An 18,347-nucleotide genomic window follows, 5' to 3' on the forward strand; every position below is an offset into this window, starting at 1 on the left:
ATACTAGTGTAGAAAAAAAAAACAAAAACAAAAAACAAAAAAAAAAAAAACACACATCCAGGATAGGAGTCTCCTCTATGTTTTCAGGGATAACAAAAATAATAGTTTATCCCCATCTTCCTCACATATTCATCCACACCTGTTATGGAACTCCGCATGTGGGTGACATGGAAGGGTGTCTCTGAGCAATATCCTTGAAAATATGGCAGAGTAATGGATCTTGACCAATAAACTTGTATTCCTAGTGATCACAACTCCTAACTCAAGAGTGCACATTCTTGCTCCATTTAAAAAAATCAGTATTAATGTGACTACTTTTTCCCAATTATTACAGAATTAATACTTACCTTACTAAAACTCACCAATATCATAAAACTTATTTAAATCCAAATTTGGAGCTTGCTAAAACAAGACACATGAGTACGTGAGGAAGTTGAGAAGTAAACACATGTCATTGGAGAAATAGAGGTGGAGATATGGGTGGATCTGGGTTTGGTTAAGAATGAATCAGACCATCCCACAGAGGGATGGCTGTGGCTCCTCCCTGGATGGACTTACTGTATAAAATGGCCATTCACTCAGACTGCAGTACCCAGCAAGCTCCTTCAGCTGCATTTGATTCAATCTTCTTCCAAACAAGGTAAGGAGGAATATAGTTAACTTTGCTGGATCAGTGTTAAGACAAGAGGATACCTGTATAAAATGCATTCTTAGGCAAAAGGCAAAATCATACACACACACACACACACACACACATATGGTTTGTGATATTATATGTGTGTGTGTTTGATTTTATTTCCATGAGACCAGTTAATGCTCTCTTTGCATTGTTGATTTGTCTATGTTTTTATTAGTTTTCTTTGTCCAGTTCTGCTGCCGTTGGCATAGAGATTTTCTCTTACATCAGAGAGCTATATAAATTCCATATTTAAGAAGGTTACATGTAATTATAAAAGATATTTAGCAAACAACCAGTAAGTATGTCTACTAATGGCAAGAATGATGGAGAAAATGGAAAGCCATAGAGCAGCATCATAGGAGGGCAGGAGTAATGCAGATTGGATGCTCTGGAACATTATCTTTCCTTTGTCGTTTTTTTTTTCTTTTTTTTTTTTTGACCACTGAATAAAAGCTTAGATTGACATAGAATTGTATATAATACATGGATATATAATCATCAGAAAAATTTTTTATGCCTATTATTTCAAACATTTATAATGCTCAAACTTTATGAGATGAGAATAATAAAAATCAAGACATCTACTTGAAGCCAAAACCTCTTGACTAACATCTTCACACCCACTGGAACTATATACACTTAAACTGCAATTTTATTAGTAAGCGGAGAGCTATTTACACTTTTTACCTATGGCCTGTTTCAGTAAGGTATGAAGTGCATTTCTAGAAAAGTCTGTTTTACCTACATTCCAAACAGATTCCAACACAGGCTTTCATACTATGTTTCCACTGCTTCTCTGAAGTTGCAGCATCTACTGCAATGTCTTCCCCCACCCCTCTTTGATACTGATTATTCATGATTTTTCTCCTTCCTGAATAATTTGTAGGGTTATTGGCTTTATTAGATACTTTCAGGGTGAAACATTGTCTTTGTTACTTCTCTAAGATTTCTATTTCATTAATGTTAGTTGTCTTTATTATTTATTCATTATAGTGTCAGCCTTAATTTCTTGTTCTCATTCAATCTTCTTGAGAGCAATACTTAAGTTATTGATTTTTTATATTCTCATTAAAAAAAACATTTGAGCTATGAAAAACACATGGAGTTGATAAATCCAACCAGCTTTGTTAGATTACATATCTCAACCTATTTTATGAATACTGAAATATAATAGTATTATCATTTTATTATACCAATATACACTAAAATTTTCTCATGTATTTCTTCTTTAACTATTCCTCATTCTTCACTGATTCCCTATGTTCCCAAGTAAGATCATCCCTTACTTTGTCCATGACTGTATCTACCACATGATGAGTTCTTTTTCAGTTTGAATATAAATCATAATAAACTAAAATGAGCTTTATAGTTCTACAGTAATAACACAACACACACACACACACACCAGTTATCTCTGCTCTCAAAAGAAAGGCTGATCCAAAACACCCAAACTATTAAATGAAATACCATTTTAATAAACAAACTTTTTGAACATTTTCTGACAGAAATCATCATTCCATCACATTAAGAGTCCAATTCAGTAATGGTCCACTACTAACAAGAACATTCTACTGAAGCAATATCTACATCTCTCACTTTAACTTACATTAGTTGTGCATTTTCTCTTCCCCATTATTTTGATTGCCTTATAAGGTTAAAATTCAATTCTTTCACTGGGTAATCATAAACTTGCTAAACTATATATTCAAACAAAACATATCAAAATACAGCATACATATTTCATTTTGTCCAATAATCCAAGACTACTATACTCATATTTGACAAACTTATGCTACCTATAGTATTCTGGTTTTGCCTGTTATGTAAATCTAAAGGTTATCATTATAATGCTTTTATATATGATAAATATTTATTTCATTTATTGACATGCCTACTACTTTCTGTTCATTGACAAGATAAGCAGGGGAGGTTTTTACTACCCTTCTAGGGGGAACAGCTGGTTTACCAAAAAAGAGTCTTGCCAAGAGCAAACTGAGGTTTAAGACTTTAAGAAGCTAGTACCATGAATGTATTTAAAGCCATAAAATAGGCAGTGTCAGTTGCCAAAGTCACTTGACATTTTACTCTGAAGACATTGGAGAAGTTGTTCTTTAGCATATTTCAGTTCTAAAACGCACTCTTTTAAAAAATATTGAGTTTAAACTATAAAAGGCATTACAATAATAAATACGACCTAAAAAAATAAAAGTAAAAAGGAAACTAATTGTGTTTTACTTTTATAGGTGCATACGTACTACGAAAAGATGTCCACTCTCCTGGAAAGTGTCACTACCATAATTAAAATATTTGTAAAATACTCAAACAGCAAAAAGGAAGAAGACACACTGAGCAAAGAAGAGCTGAAGGAACTACTGGAAGGAGAATTACAGGCAGTCTTGAAGGTGAGAAACATACAAAAGAACTGAGGAGACAAAGATTTCTGTGCCTTACTAATAACCTAATCAAAGATTGTAGAAAAATGTTTTATTTAGTTCACAATTAAAAGAAAGAGCCATAATTAAGAAAGATGAAACTTACTTAGATTTCTTTAAATGTGCACCTCCATGTTCTTCATACATGAGATACCATATTTGAAACTCAAACATTATGAATATTACAAATGAAAAAAAGAGAAATGAAAGCTATCAAATAAAATTATTACAGTATTTTTCCCAAAATCAAGACTAGTGGAGTATACTTTGAAAAGAATTGAATCATGAAATGAATAAAATTCTGATGAATGAAATAAAAAAAAGAGTAATTGACCTTAGGGAAAAGTAATATTGTGTAGCAAATGTTTAAATATTACCTCACATATTTTCAACACTAACAGACATGAAAGGAAAAGAATAAAAATAAAAAAAAAAAAACCTAAATGAACAGAAAGAAATTTTGGCTCTAAGACATCATAAATGTAAATTGCGTTTGAATTATAAAGTTGGCATTAGTTCTTCTAAAGAAAACAACTTTCTTCACCTCTAACAGAATCCAGAGGACCAAGACATTGCTGAGGTCTTCATGCAAATGCTAGATGTGGACCACGATGACAAAATAGATTTCACAGAGTATTTACTAATGGTGTTAAAGTTGACACAAGCATATTATGAGGCATTCAAGAATAAAAAATTCCAAATACATGGATCAAAGAAAAGAAGCAAACATGATGATAAAGGACTAGAAGAAGAGGAAGAGGAAGAAGAAGTAAAAACTCGTAGAAGGAGGTATGGAGGAAGTGCTGAAAACAAAAAACATAAAGGATCAAACAGCCCGAAGGGAATAACAGGGAAAAGGCATAGATCAAACAGTAGAAATGAGGAAAGAGATGCAAACAGAAGAAGAGAAAGAGTAAAACACAGGCACCATAATGACTCGAACATAAAAGAGAGGAGGGGTTCAGATTCTACAGAAAGAGGAGATAACAGAAGTAAGAAACACAGAAAATCCAGGGAAAGAAACTGTGAAGAAATCTATGCAGATGGAGAGTACAATATAGATTGGAATGAAACATATAATAACTATTACTACAAAAATGAGGAGAGTAAAACAGAGCAAAGAGAAGAAAGAAGAAAAGGGGCCAGCTCAAGCTCCAGCTCGGGGGTCCAGCGGGCCTCCGCAGGTGGCCAGGCAGGGGACAGCTCCAGTGGCTCTGGGGCCCGTCGAGGCCAGGCATCTGTCCAGGGTGGCGCAGGGTCCGAGGTTCGGTCCAGATCCAGGGAAGCTCAGGGCAGCCGTCATCACGGCCAGTCTTCAGACAGTCCCAGGCGGGCACAAGGCCAGGCCTCCGCTGACAGGAGCAGGCGTCGGAGGTCCAGCGAGAGTCAGGCCAGCGACAGCGAAGGCCACTCCCACTCCGACTCCTCAGAAGGCCAGGCAGTGGGAGCCCACGGTGGGTCGGGAGCCAGCCAGAGGCACGAGCAGGGACACGGCTCGGGACTCTACCAGGTGTACTACTACAAGGAGCACGAATACTCCGAGGACGAGTCCGATTCCCAGCATCCGCACCTGGGGGAGCACCACCAGCAGGAGCACCAGCGCCGGCACCAGCAGGAGCATGAGCACCAACAGCCCGAGTCTGCCCACAGGCACCAGCGGGCCGGCGCGAGAAGACAGGAGGGAGGCCACCAGGAACAGGAAAGCGACAGAGCCAGGCATGGGGGCTCCCAGCAAGGGCACAGCTCCTCTAGCCAACAGGCTGGGCCCTCACAAGCAAGGTCCGGAAGCGGGAGCGGTGTCAGAGAGGGCCAGCGGTCCCACAGGGAGCCTGCCCGGGACAGCTCTGAGCAGGCCCAGTCCAGAAGCCGCGGGCCCTCCGCCCGTGGACACTACTCAGGGCACGACGACCAGAGGGTCCACGAAGACCGCCACGAGGCAGCAGCGGACGGCTCTGGGCGCTCCAGGTCAAGGCGAAGCCAGGCAGGCTCCCAGCATGAGTCCGACTCCGTCCACGGTCAGGTAGGCCACAGAGGCGCTGCAGCAAGCGGGCGCTCATCCCGCGTGGAACAGTCTCCAGACAGTGCCCCGGGATCCAGATCCAGATCCAGACGCCATGCTGACTCTTCCCAGGGCAGCCCAAGAGCAGGCTCAGGAGGAAGAGGTGTGTCCGCCGAAGGCTCCGGGCACGTCGCCGTGTCCAGGAGGGACAGAGGCCGGGAGGCCAGCCCCGGCCAGTCCAGTGACAGCCAAGGCCATTCCAGAGCCCAAGTCCAGGTCGGCCGCGGGCAGAACCCATCGGGCCACAGGAGGGCCGGCTCCAGCTCCAGCTCGGGGGTCCAGCGGGCCTCCGCAGGTGGCCAGGCAGGGGACAGCTCCAGTGGCTCTGGGGCCCGTCGAGGCCAGGCATCTGTCCAGGGTGGCGCAGGGTCCGAGGTTCGGTCCAGATCCAGGGAAGCTCAGGGCAGCCGTCATCACGGCCAGTCTTCAGACAGTCCCAGGCGGGCACAAGGCCAGGCCTCCGCTGACAGGAGCAGGCGTCGGAGGTCCAGCGAGAGTCAGGCCAGCGACAGCGAAGGCCACTCCCACTCCGACTCCTCAGAAGGCCAGGCAGTGGGAGCCCACGGTGGGTCGGGAGCCAGCCAGAGGCACGAGCAGGGACACGGCTCGGGACTCTACCAGGTGTACTACTACGAGGAGCACGAATACTCCGAGGACGAGTCCGATTCCCAGCATCCGCACCTGGGGGAGCACCACCAGCAGGAGCACCAGCGCCGGCACCAGCAGGAGCATGAGCACCAACAGCCCGAGTCTGCCCACAGGCACCAGCGGGCCGGCGCGAGAAGACAGGAGGGAGGCCACCAGGAACAGGAAAGCGACAGAGCCAGGCATGGGGGCTCCCAGCAAGGGCACAGCTCCTCTAGCCAACAGGCTGGGCCCTCACAAGCAAGGTCCGGAAGCGGGAGCGGTGTCAGAGAGGGCCAGCGGTCCCACAGGGAGCCTGCCCGGGACAGCTCTGAGCAGGCCCAGTCCAGAAGCCGCGGGCCCTCCGCCCGTGGACACTACTCAGGGCACGACGACCAGAGGGTCCACGAAGACCGCCACGAGGCAGCAGCGGACGGCTCTGGGCGCTCCAGGTCAAGGCGAAGCCAGGCAGGCTCCCAGCATGAGTCCGACTCCGTCCACGGTCAGGTAGGCCACAGAGGCGCTGCAGCAAGCGGGCGCTCATCCCGCGTGGAACAGTCTCCAGACAGTGCCCCGGGATCCAGATCCAGATCCAGATCCAGATCCAGACGCCATGCTGACTCTTCCCAGGGCAGCCCAAGAGCAGGCTCAGGAGGAAGAGGTGTGTCCGCCGAAGGCTCCGGGCACGTCGCCGTGTCCAGGAGGGACAGAGGCCGGGAGGCCAGCCCCGGCCAGTCCAGTGACAGCCAAGGCCATTCCAGAGCCCAAGTCCAGGTCGGCCGCGGGCAGAACCCATCGGGCCACAGGAGGGCCGGCTCCAGCTCCAGCTCGGGGGTCCAGCGGGCCTCCGCAGGTGGCCAGGCAGGGGACAGCTCCAGTGGCTCTGGGGCCCGTCGAGGCCAGGCATCTGTCCAGGGTGGCGCAGGGTCCGAGGTTCGGTCCAGATCCAGGGAAGCTCAGGGCAGCCGTCATCACGGCCAGTCTTCAGACAGTCCCAGGCGGGCACAAGGCCAGGCCTCCGCTGACAGGAGCAGGCGTCGGAGGTCCAGCGAGAGTCAGGCCAGCGACAGCGAAGGCCACTCCCACTCCGACTCCTCAGAAGGCCAGGCAGTGGGAGCCCACGGTGGGTCGGGAGCCAGCCAGAGGCACGAGCAGGGACACGGCTCGGGACTCTACCAGGTGTACTACTACGAGGAGCACGAATACTCCGAGGACGAGTCCGATTCCCAGCATCCGCACCTGGGGGAGCACCACCAGCAGGAGCACCAGCGCCGGCACCAGCAGGAGCATGAGCACCAACAGCCCGAGTCTGCCCACAGGCACCAGCGGGCCGGCGCGAGAAGACAGGAGGGAGGCCACCAGGAACAGGAAAGCGACAGAGCCAGGCATGGGGGCTCCCAGCAAGGGCACAGCTCCTCTAGCCAACAGGCTGAGCCCTCACAAGCAAGGTCCGGAAGCGGGAGCGGTGTCAGAGAGGGCCAGCGGTCCCACAGGGAGCCTGCCCGGGACAGCTCTGAGCAGGCCCAGTCCAGAAGCCGCGGGCCCTCCGCCCGTGGACACTACTCAGGGCACGACGACCAGAGGGTCCACGAAGACCGCCACGAGGCAGCAGCGGACGGCTCTGGGCGCTCCAGGTCAAGGCGAAGCCAGGCAGGCTCCCAGCATGAGTCCGACTCCGTCCACGGTCAGGTAGGCCACAGAGGCGCTGCAGCAAGCGGGCGCTCATCCCGCGTGGAACAGTCTCCAGACAGTGCCCCGGGATCCAGATCCAGATCCAGACGCCATGCTGACTCTTCCCAGGGCAGCCCAAGAGCAGGCTCAGGAGGAAGAGGTGTGTCCGCCGAAGGCTCCGGGCACGTCGCCGTGTCCAGGAGGGACAGAGGCCGGGAGGCCAGCCCCGGCCAGTCCAGTGACAGCCAAGGCCATTCCAGAGCCCAAGTCCAGGTCGGCCGCGGGCAGAACCCATCGGGCCACAGGAGGGCCGGCTCCAGCTCCAGCTCGGGGGTCCAGCGGGCCTCCGCAGGTGGCCAGGCAGGGGACAGCTCCAGTGGCTCTGGGGCCCGTCGAGGCCAGGCATCTGTCCAGGGTGGCGCAGGGTCCGAGGTTCGGTCCAGATCCAGGGAAGCTCAGGGCAGCCGTCATCACGGCCAGTCTTCAGACAGTCCCAGGCGGGCACAAGGCCAGGCCTCCGCTGACAGGAGCAGGCGTCGGAGGTCCAGCGAGAGTCAGGCCAGCGACAGCGAAGGCCACTCCCACTCCGACTCCTCAGAAGGCCAGGCAGTGGGAGCCCACGGTGGGTCGGGAGCCAGCCAGAGGCACGAGCAGGGACACGGCTCGGGACTCTACCAGGTGTACTACTACGAGGAGCACGAATACTCCGAGGACGAGTCCGATTCCCAGCATCCGCACCTGGGGGAGCACCACCAGCAGGAGCACCAGCGCCGGCACCAGCAGGAGCATGAGCACCAACAGCCCGAGTCTGCCCACAGGCACCAGCGGGCCGGCGCGAGAAGACAGGAGGGAGGCCACCAGGAACAGGAAAGCGACAGAGCCAGGCATGGGGGCTCCCAGCAAGGGCACAGCTCCTCTAGCCAACAGGCTGGGCCCTCACAAGCAAGGTCCGGAAGCGGGAGCGGTGTCAGAGAGGGCCAGCGGTCCCACAGGGAGCCTGCCCGGGACAGCTCTGAGCAGGCTCAGTCCAGAAGCCGCGGGCCCTCCGCCCGTGGACACTACTCAGGGCACGACGACCAGAGGGTCCACGAAGACCGCCACGAGGCAGCAGCGGACGGCTCTGGGCGCTCCAGGTCAAGGCGAAGCCAGGCAGGCTCCCAGCATGAGTCCGACTCCGTCCACGGTCAGGTAGGCCACAGAGGCGCTGCAGCAAGCGGGCGCTCATCCCGCGTGGAACAGTCTCCAGACAGTGCCCCGGGATCCAGATCCAGATCCAGAAGCCATGCTGACTCTTCCCAGGGCAGCCCAAGAGCAGGCTCAGGAGGAAGAGGTGTGTCTGCCGAAGGCTCCGGGCACGCCGCCGTGTCCAGGAGGGACAGAGGCCGGGAGGCCAGCCCCGGCCAGTCCAGTGACAGCCAAGGCCATTCCAGAGCCCAAGTCCAGGTCGGCCGCGGGCAGAACCCATCGGGCCACAGGAGGGCCGGCTCCAGCTCCAGCTCGGGGGTCCAGCGGGCCTCCGCAGGTGGCCAGGCAGGGGACAGCTCCAGTGGCTCTGGGGCCCGTCGAGGCCAGGCATCTGTCCAGGGTGGCGCAGGGTCCGAGGTTCGGTCCAGATCCAGGGAAGCTCAGGGCAGCCGTCATCACGGCCAGTCTTCAGACAGTCCCAGGCGGGCACAAGGCCAGGCCTCCGCTGACAGGAGCAGGCGTCGGAGGTCCAGCGAGAGTCAGGCCAGCGACAGCGAAGGCCACTCCCACTCCGACTCCTCAGAAGGCCAGGCAGTGGGAGCCCACGGTGGGTCGGGAGCCAGCCAGAGGCACGAGCAGGGACACGGCTCGGGACTCTACCAGGTGTACTACTACGAGGAGCACGAATACTCCGAGGACGAGTCCGATTCCCAGCATCCGCACCTGGGGGAGCACCACCAGCAGGAGCACCAGCGCCGGCACCAGCAGGAGCATGAGCACCAACAGCCCGAGTCTGCCCACAGGCACCAGCGGGCCGGCGCGAGAAGACAGGAGGGAGGCCACCAGGAACAGGAAAGCGACAGAGCCAGGCATGGGGGCTCCCAGCAAGGGCACAGCTCCTCTAGCCAACAGGCTGGGCCCTCACAAGCAAGGTCCGGAAGCGGGAGCGGTGTCAGAGAGGGCCAGCGGTCCCACAGGGAGCCTGCCCGGGACAGCTCTGAGCAGGCCCAGTCCAGAAGCCGCGGGCCCTCCGCCCGTGGACACTACTCAGGGCACGACGACCAGAGGGTCCACGAAGACCGCCACGAGGCAGCAGCGGACGGCTCTGGGCGCTCCAGGTCAAGGCGAAGCCAGGCAGGCTCCCAGCATGAGTCCGACTCCGTCCACGGTCAGGTAGGCCACAGAGGCGCTGCAGCAAGCGGGCGCTCATCCCGCGTGGAACAGTCTCCAGACAGTGCCCCGGGATCCAGATCCAGATCCAGATCCAGATCCAGACGCCATGCTGACTCTTCCCAGGGCAGCCCAAGAGCAGGCTCAGGAGGAAGAGGTGTGTCCGCCGAAGGCTCCGGGCACGTCGCCGTGTCCAGGAGGGACAGAGGCCGGGAGGCCAGCCCCGGCCAGTCCAGTGACAGCCAAGGCCATTCCAGAGCCCAAGTCCAGGTCGGCCGCGGGCAGAACCCATCGGGCCACAGGAGGGCCGGCTCCAGCTCCAGCTCGGGGGTCCAGCGGGCCTCCGCAGGTGGCCAGGCAGGGGACAGCTCCAGTGGCTCTGGGGCCCGTCGAGGCCAGGCATCTGTCCAGGGTGGCGCAGGGTCCGAGGTTCGGTCCAGATCCAGGGAAGCTCAGGGCAGCCGTCATCACGGCCAGTCTTCAGACAGTCCCAGGCGGGCACAAGGCCAGGCCTCCGCTGACAGGAGCAGGCGTCGGAGGTCCAGCGAGAGTCAGGCCAGCGACAGCGAAGGCCACTCCCACTCCGACTCCTCAGAAGGCCAGGCAGTGGGAGCCCACGGTGGGTCGGGAGCCAGCCAGAGGCACGAGCAGGGACACGGCTCGGGACTCTACCAGGTGTACTACTACGAGGAGCACGAATACTCCGAGGACGAGTCCGATTCCCAGCATCCGCACCTGGGGGAGCACCACCAGCAGGAGCACCAGCGCCGGCACCAGCAGGAGCATGAGCACCAACAGCCCGAGTCTGCCCACAGGCACCAGCGGGCCGGCGCGAGAAGACAGGAGGGAGGCCACCAGGAACAGGAAAGCGACAGAGCCAGGCATGGGGGCTCCCAGCAAGGGCACAGCTCCTCTAGCCAACAGGCTGAGCCCTCACAAGCAAGGTCCGGAAGCGGGAGCGGTGTCAGAGAGGGCCAGCGGTCCCACAGGGAGCCTGCCCGGGACAGCTCTGAGCAGGCCCAGTCCAGAAGCCGCGGGCCCTCCGCCCGTGGACACTACTCAGGGCACGACGACCAGAGGGTCCACGAAGACCGCCACGAGGCAGCAGCGGACGGCTCTGGGCGCTCCAGGTCAAGGCGAAGCCAGGCAGGCTCCCAGCATGAGTCCGACTCCGTCCACGGTCAGGTAGGCCACAGAGGCGCTGCAGCAAGCGGGCGCTCATCCCGCGTGGAACAGTCTCCAGACAGTGCCCCGGGATCCAGATCCAGATCCAGACGCCATGCTGACTCTTCCCAGGGCAGCCCAAGAGCAGGCTCAGGAGGAAGAGGTGTGTCCGCCGAAGGCTCCGGGCACGTCGCCGTGTCCAGGAGGGACAGAGGCCGGGAGGCCAGCCCCGGCCAGTCCAGTGACAGCCAAGGCCATTCCAGAGCCCAAGTCCAGGTCGGCCGCGGGCAGAACCCATCGGGCCACAGGAGGGCCGGCTCCAGCTCCAGCTCGGGGGTCCAGCGGGCCTCCGCAGGTGGCCAGGCAGGGGACAGCTCCAGTGGCTCTGGGGCCCGTCGAGGCCAGGCATCTGTCCAGGGTGGCGCAGGGTCCGAGGTTCGGTCCAGATCCAGGGAAGCTCAGGGCAGCCGTCATCACGGCCAGTCTTCAGACAGTCCCAGGCGGGCACAAGGCCAGGCCTCCGCTGACAGGAGCAGGCGTCGGAGGTCCAGCGAGAGTCAGGCCAGCGACAGCGAAGGCCACTCCCACTCCGACTCCTCAGAAGGCCAGGCAGTGGGAGCCCACGGTGGGTCGGGAGCCAGCCAGAGGCACGAGCAGGGACACGGCTCGGGACTCTACCAGGTGTACTACTACGAGGAGCACGAATACTCCGAGGACGAGTCCGATTCCCAGCATCCGCACCTGGGGGAGCACCACCAGCAGGAGCACCAGCGCCGGCACCAGCAGGAGCATGAGCACCAACAGCCCGAGTCTGCCCACAGGCACCAGCGGGCCGGCGCGAGAAGACAGGAGGGAGGCCACCAGGAACAGGAAAGCGACAGAGCCAGGCATGGGGGCTCCCAGCAAGGGCACAGCTCCTCTAGCCAACAGGCTGGGCCCTCACAAGCAAGGTCCGGAAGCGGGAGCGGTGTCAGAGAGGGCCAGCGGTCCCACAGGGAGCCTGCCCGGGACAGCTCTGAGCAGGCTCAGTCCAGAAGCCGCGGGCCCTCCGCCCGTGGACACTACTCAGGGCACGACGACCAGAGGGTCCACGAAGACCGCCACGAGGCAGCAGCGGACGGCTCTGGGCGCTCCAGGTCAAGGCGAAGCCAGGCAGGCTCCCAGCATGAGTCCGACTCCGTCCACGGTCAGGTAGGCCACAGAGGCGCTGCAGCAAGCGGGCGCTCATCCCGCGTGGAACAGTCTCCAGACAGTGCCCCGGGATCCAGATCCAGATCCAGAAGCCATGCTGACTCTTCCCAGGGCAGCCCAAGAGCAGGCTCAGGAGGAAGAGGTGTGTCTGCCGAAGGCTCCGGGCACGCCGCCGTGTCCAGGAGGGACAGAGGCCGGGAGGCCAGCCCCGGCCAGTCCAGTGACAGCCAAGGCCATTCCAGAGCCCAAGTCCAGGTCGGCCGCGGGCAGAACCCATCGGGCCACAGGAGGGCCGGCTCCAGCTCCAGCTCGGGGGTCCAGCGGGCCTCCGCAGGTGGCCAGGCAGGGGACAGCTCCAGTGGCTCTGGGGCCCGTCGAGGCCAGGCATCTGTCCAGGGTGGCGCAGGGTCCGAGGTTCGGTCCAGATCCAGGGAAGCTCAGGGCAGCCGTCATCACGGCCAGTCTTCAGACAGTCCCAGGCGGGCACAAGGCCAGGCCTCCGCTGACAGGAGCAGGCGTCGGAGGTCCAGCGAGAGTCAGGCCAGCGACAGCGAAGGCCACTCCCACTCCGACTCCTCAGAAGGCCAGGCAGTGGGAGCCCACGGTGGGTCGGGAGCCAGCCAGAGGCACGAGCAGGGACACGGCTCGGGACTCTACCAGGTGTACTACTACGAGGAGCACGAATACTCCGAGGACGAGTCCGATTCCCAGCATCCGCACCTGGGGGAGCACCACCAGCAGGAGCACCAGCGCCGGCACCAGCAGGAGCATGAGCACCAACAGCCCGAGTCTGCCCACAGGCACCAGCGGGCCGGCGCGAGAAGACAGGAGGGAGGCCACCAGGAACAGGAAAGCGACAGAGCCAGGCATGGGGGCTCCCAGCAAGGGCACAGCTCCTCTAGCCAACAGGCTGGGCCCTCACAAGCAAGGTCCGGAAGCGGGAGCGGTGTCAGAGAGGGCCAGCGGTCCCACAGGGAGCCTGCCCGGGACAGCTCTGAGCAGGCCCAGTCCAGAAGCCGCGGGCCCTCCGCCCGTGGACACTACTCAGGGCACGACGACCAGAGGGTCCACGAAGACCGCCACGAGGCAGCAGCGGACGGCTCTGGGCGCTCCAGGTCAAGGCGAAGCCAGGCAGGCTCCCAGCATGAGTCCGACTCCGTCCACGGTCAGGTAGGCCACAGAGGCGCTGCAGCAAGCGGGCGCTCATCCCGCGTGGAACAGTCTCCAGACAGTGCCCCGGGATCCAGATCCAGATCCAGACGCCATGCTGACTCTTCCCAGGGCAGCCCAAGAGCAGGCTCAGGAGGAAGAGGTGTGTCCGCCGAAGGCTCCGGGCACGTCGCCGTGTCCAGGAGGGACAGAGGCCGGGAGGCCAGCCCCGGCCAGTCCAGTGACAGCCAAGGCCATTCCAGAGCCCAAGTCCAGGTCGGCCGCGGGCAGAACCCATCGGGCCACAGGAGGGCCGGCTCCAGCTCCAGCTCGGGGGTCCAGCGGGCCTCCGCAGGTGGCCAGGCAGGGGACAGCTCCAGTGGCTCTGGGGCCCGTCGAGGCCAGGCATCTGTCCAGGGTGGCGCAGGGTCCGAGGTTCGGTCCAGATCCAGGGAAGCTCAGGGCAGCCGTCATCACGGCCAGTCTTCAGACAGTCCCAGGCGGGCACAAGGCCAGGCCTCCGCTGACAGGAGCAGGCGTCGGAGGTCCAGCGAGAGTCAGGCCAGCGACAGCGAAGGCCACTCCCACTCCGACTCCTCAGAAGGCCAGGCAGTGGGAGCCCACGGTGGGTCGGGAGCCAGCCAGAGGCACGAGCAGGGACACGGCTCGGGACTCTACCAGGTGTACTACTACGAGGAGCACGAATACTCCGAGGACGAGTCCGATTCCCAGCATCCGCACCTGGGGGAGCACCACCAGCAGGAGCACCAGCGCCGGCACCAGCAGGAGCATGAGCACCAACAGCCCGAGTCTGCCCACAGGCACCAGCGGGCCGGCGCGAGAAGACAGGAGGGAGGCCACCAGGAACAGGAAAGCGACAGAGCCAGGCATGGGGGCTCCCAGCAAGGGCACAGCTCCTCTAGCCAACAGGCTGGGCCCTCACAAGCAAGGTCCGGAAGCGGGAGCGGTGTCAGAGAGGGCCAGCGGTCCCACAGGGAGCCTGCCCGGGACAGCTCTGAGCAGGCCCAGTCCAGAAGCCGCGGGCCCTCCGCCCGTGGACACTACTCAGGGCACGACGACCAGAGGGTCCACGAAGACCGCCACGAGGCAGCAGCGGACGGCTCTGGGCGCTCCAGGTCAAGGCGAAGCCAGGCAGGCTCCCAGCATGAGTCCGACTCCGTCCATGGTCAGGTAGGCCACAGAGGCGCTGCAGCAAGCGGGCGCTCATCCCGCGTGGAACAGTCTCCAGACAGTGCCCCGGGATCCAGATCCAGATCCAGACGCCATGCTGACTCTTCCCAGGGCAGCCCAAGAGCAGGCTCAGGAGGAAGAGGTGTGTCCGCCGAAGGCTCCGGGCACGTCGCCGTGTCCAGGAGGGACAGAGGCCGGGAGGCCAGCCCCGGCCAGTCCAGTGACAGCCAAGGCCATTCCAGAGCCCAAGTCCAGGTCGGCCGCGGGCAGAACCCATCGGGCCACAGGAGGGCCGGCTCCAGCTCCAGCTCGGGGGTCCAGCGGGCCTCCGCAGGTGGCCAGGCAGGGGACAGCTCCAGTGGCTCTGGGGCCCGTCGAGGCCAGGCATCTGTCCAGGGTGGCGCAGGGTCCGAGGTTCGGTCCAGATCCAGGGAAGCTCAGGGCAGCCGTCATCACGGCCAGTCTTCAGACAGTCCCAGGCGGGCACAAGGCCAGGCCTCCGCTGACAGGAGCAGGCGTCGGAGGTCCAGCGAGAGTCAGGCCAGCGACAGCGAAGGCCACTCCCACTCCGACTCCTCAGAAGGCCAGGCAGTGGGAGCCCACGGTGGGTCGGGAGCCAGCCAGAGGCACGAGCAGGGACACGGCTCGGGACTCTACCAGGTGTACTACTACGAGGAGCACGAATACTCCGAGGACGAGTCCGATTCCCAGCATCCGCACCTGGGGGAGCACCACCAGCAGGAGCACCAGCGCCGGCACCAGCAGGAGCATGAGCACCAACAGCCCGAGTCTGCCCACAGGCACCAGCGGGCCGGCGCGAGAAGACAGGAGGGAGGCCACCAGGAACAGGAAAGCGACAGAGCCAGGCATGGGGGCTCCCAGCAAGGGCACAGCTCCTCTAGCCAACAGGCTGGGCCCTCACAAGCAAGGTCCGGAAGCGGGAGCGGTGTCAGAGAGGGCCAGCGGTCCCACAGGGAGCCTGCCCGGGACAGCTCTGAGCAGGCTCAGTCCAGAAGCCGCGGGCCCTCCGCCCGTGGACACTACTCAGGGCACGACGACCAGAGGGTCCACGAAGACCGCCACGAGGCAGCAGCGGACGGCTCTGGGCGCTCCAGGTCAAGGCGAAGCCAGGCAGGCTCCCAGCATGAGTCCGACTCCGTCCATGGTCAGGTAGGCCACAGAGGCGCTGCAGCAAGCGGGCGCTCATCCCGCGTGGAACAGTCTCCAGACAGTGCCCCGGGATCCAGATCCAGATCCAGAAGCCATGCTGACTCTTCCCAGGGCAGCCCAAGAGCAGGCTCAGGAGGAAGAGGTGTGTCTGCCGAAGGCTCCGGGCACGCCGCCGTGTCCAGGAGGGACAGAGGCCGGGAGGCCAGCCCCGGCCAGTCCAGTGACAGCCAAGGCCATTCCAGAGCCCAAGTCCAGGTCGGCCGCGGGCAGAACCCATCGGGCCACAGGAGGGCCGGCTCCAGCTCCAGCTCGGGGGTCCAGCGGGCCTCCGCAGGTGGCCAGGCAGGGGACAGCTCCAGTGGCTCTGGGGCCCGTCGAGGCCAGGCATCTGTCCAGGGTGGCGCAGGGTCCGAGGTTCGGTCCAGATCCAGGGAAGCTCAGGGCAGCCGTCATCACGGCCAGTCTTCAGACAGTCCCAGGCGGGCACAAGGCCAGGCCTCCGCTGACAGGAGCAGGCGTCGGAGGTCCAGTGAGAGTCAGGCCAGCGACAGCGAAGGCCACTCCCACTCCGACTCCTCAGAAGGCCAGGCAGTGGGAGCCCACGGTGGGTCGGGAGCCAGCCAGAGGCACGAGCAGGGACACGGCTCGGGACTCTACCAGGTGTACTACTACGAGGAGCACGAATACTCCGAGGACGAGTCCGATTCCCAGCATCCGCACCTGGGGGAGCACCACCAGCAGGAGCACCAGCGCCGGCACCAGCAGGAGCATGAGCACCAACAGCCCGAGTCTGCCCACAGGCACCAGCGGGCCGGCGCGAGAAGACAGGAGGGAGGCCACCAGGAACAGGAAAGCGACAGAGCCAGGCATGGGGGCTCCCAGCAAGGGCACAGCTCCTCTAGCCAACAGGCTGGGCCCTCACAAGCAAGGTCCGGAAGCGGGAGCGGTGTCAGAGAGGGCCAGCGGTCCCACAGGGAGCCTGCCCGGGACAGCTCTGAGCAGGCCCAGTCCAGAAGCCGCGGGCCCTCCGCCCGTGGACACTACTCAGGGCACGACGACCAGAGGGTCCACGAAGACCGCCACGAGGCAGCAGCGGACGGCTCTGGGCGCTCCAGGTCAAGGCGAAGCCAGGCAGGCTCCCAGCATGAGTCCGACTCCGTCCACGGTCAGGTAGGCCACAGAGGCGCTGCAGCAAGCGGGCGCTCATCCCGCGTGGAACAGTCTCCAGACAGTGCCCCGGGATCCAGATCCAGATCCAGACGCCATGCTGACTCTTCCCAGGGCAGCCCAAGAGCAGGCTCAGGAGGAAGAGGTGTGTCCGCCGAAGGCTCCGGGCACGTCGCCGTGTCCAGGAGGGACAGAGGCCGGGAGGCCAGCCCCGGCCAGTCCAGTGACAGCCAAGGCCATTCCAGAGCCCAAGTCCAGGTCGGCCGCGGGCAGAACCCATCGGGCCACAGGAGGGCCGGCTCCAGCTCCAGCTCGGGGGTCCAGCGGGCCTCTGCAAGTGGTCAGGGAGGGTATCATTCTATTGTTACATCTAAACATCTTGGTTTTAGTCAATCCCATAACTATTATTATTATCCATGAAAAGCAATTTGCAAAGGAAAAGTGCTTAAATGCTTGCTCTAATATCTGGTTTTCTTCCTTGTAGTCTTTTTTTTGTTGTTCCTAATTTTACTCAAATAAGTGTAAGTTTTTCCTTTTGGGTGATAGTTCTTTTTATTCTAAGCATGTTTTGAGCATATAATCAATATATTCCCCACAGTAATTCACTTAGGACCATGAATGTAAATGTTAGTATTATGTGTGTAAATTCTTTCACCTACAAAATGTTTTATTTTGATCTGCTGTAGACGGGGCCTTAATTTTCCCAAAATGTCTTCAAATATTCAAAATTTACATTGAGTCTTTTGCAGGCTGAAATCCCCTCCTGCATTATGAATTAAGCATGTTGACCCCTTGTACTTTCTAGGATCTGTCCTTTCTTCAGCAATCATTAAAATCACATTCTGAATTCAATACAGAAAATTGTATAATAATTAAAAATAAACAATTGGCCATCTAATACTCTGCCTGTCATGCTTTCTTTTTTTAAATTTGAAGACTTCTTTTTGTGTTTCAGAACTGAATCTTTCAAACTCAACAAAATTGCTAGGTGACCCTACAGTATGGTCAGCTTTGAAATTATGAATGATAAATTAAAAACATATATATCTATATATTTCTCCAAGGACATCATTTTTTCATATTATCACCTTAGAAAGCTAAAGGTTTTTTATAAACAGAAAATTAACACTGTACCTGTATTTTATTCTCCAGAATATGAGACTTTGTGGATCCTTAAGCACACAGCCTCAATTTGCATGTGCGTTTTTCACATAAATAACTGCCTGCAAGATAATAAGCAGGTATCCAGTGTAGCTGTAGTAGATTAATTTGCTCCAATTTGCCGGTGGCAGGTGCAAATTACTCACTACTGCCCCAATGCTCTTGATTCTCAAATGAAAGACACACACACACACACACATGCACACACACACGCACACACACACAGAGCTATAGAGAGAGAGAGAGAGAGAGAGAGAGAGAGAGAGAGAGAGGAGAGAGACTTCTATTTTATTATGCCTTAAATAGAGCAAAGACTGAGCCACTCCTAAATTTC

The 18,347-nt window shown here is 57.8% G+C and overlaps 1 protein-coding gene across 1 annotated transcript; it reads left to right on the forward strand.

Moving 5' to 3' along the window:
- The first annotated feature begins 590 nt into the window (after positions 1–590).
- Flg (filaggrin) lies at positions 591–17,424 on the forward strand. The gene is made up of 3 exons (XM_076933459.1): positions 591–640; positions 2,923–3,081; positions 3,665–17,424. Exons 2-3 carry the CDS (start codon positions 2,944–2,946, stop codon positions 17,270–17,272), a joined length of 13,746 nt encoding a protein of 4,581 aa, XP_076789574.1. The 5' UTR covers positions 591–640; positions 2,923–2,943; the 3' UTR covers positions 17,273–17,424.
- The last annotated feature ends 923 nt before the right edge of the window (positions 17,425–18,347 follow it).

Source organism: Arvicanthis niloticus, chromosome 4 (genome assembly GCF_011762505.2).
Source record: "Arvicanthis niloticus isolate mArvNil1 chromosome 4, mArvNil1.pat.X, whole genome shotgun sequence".
Lineage (NCBI taxonomy): Eukaryota > Metazoa > Chordata > Mammalia > Rodentia > Muridae > Arvicanthis > Arvicanthis niloticus.

Bases quoted from the DNA above. Each gene is read 5' to 3' on its own strand.
- Flg (XM_076933459.1), top strand. From the start codon at position 2,944: ATGTCCACTCTCCTGGAAAGTGTCACTACCATAATTAAAATATTTGTA. The intron at 3,082-3,664 runs GTGAGAAACATA...CACCTCTAACAG, and splicing joins AATTACAGGCAGTCTTGAAG to AATCCAGAGGACCAAGACAT.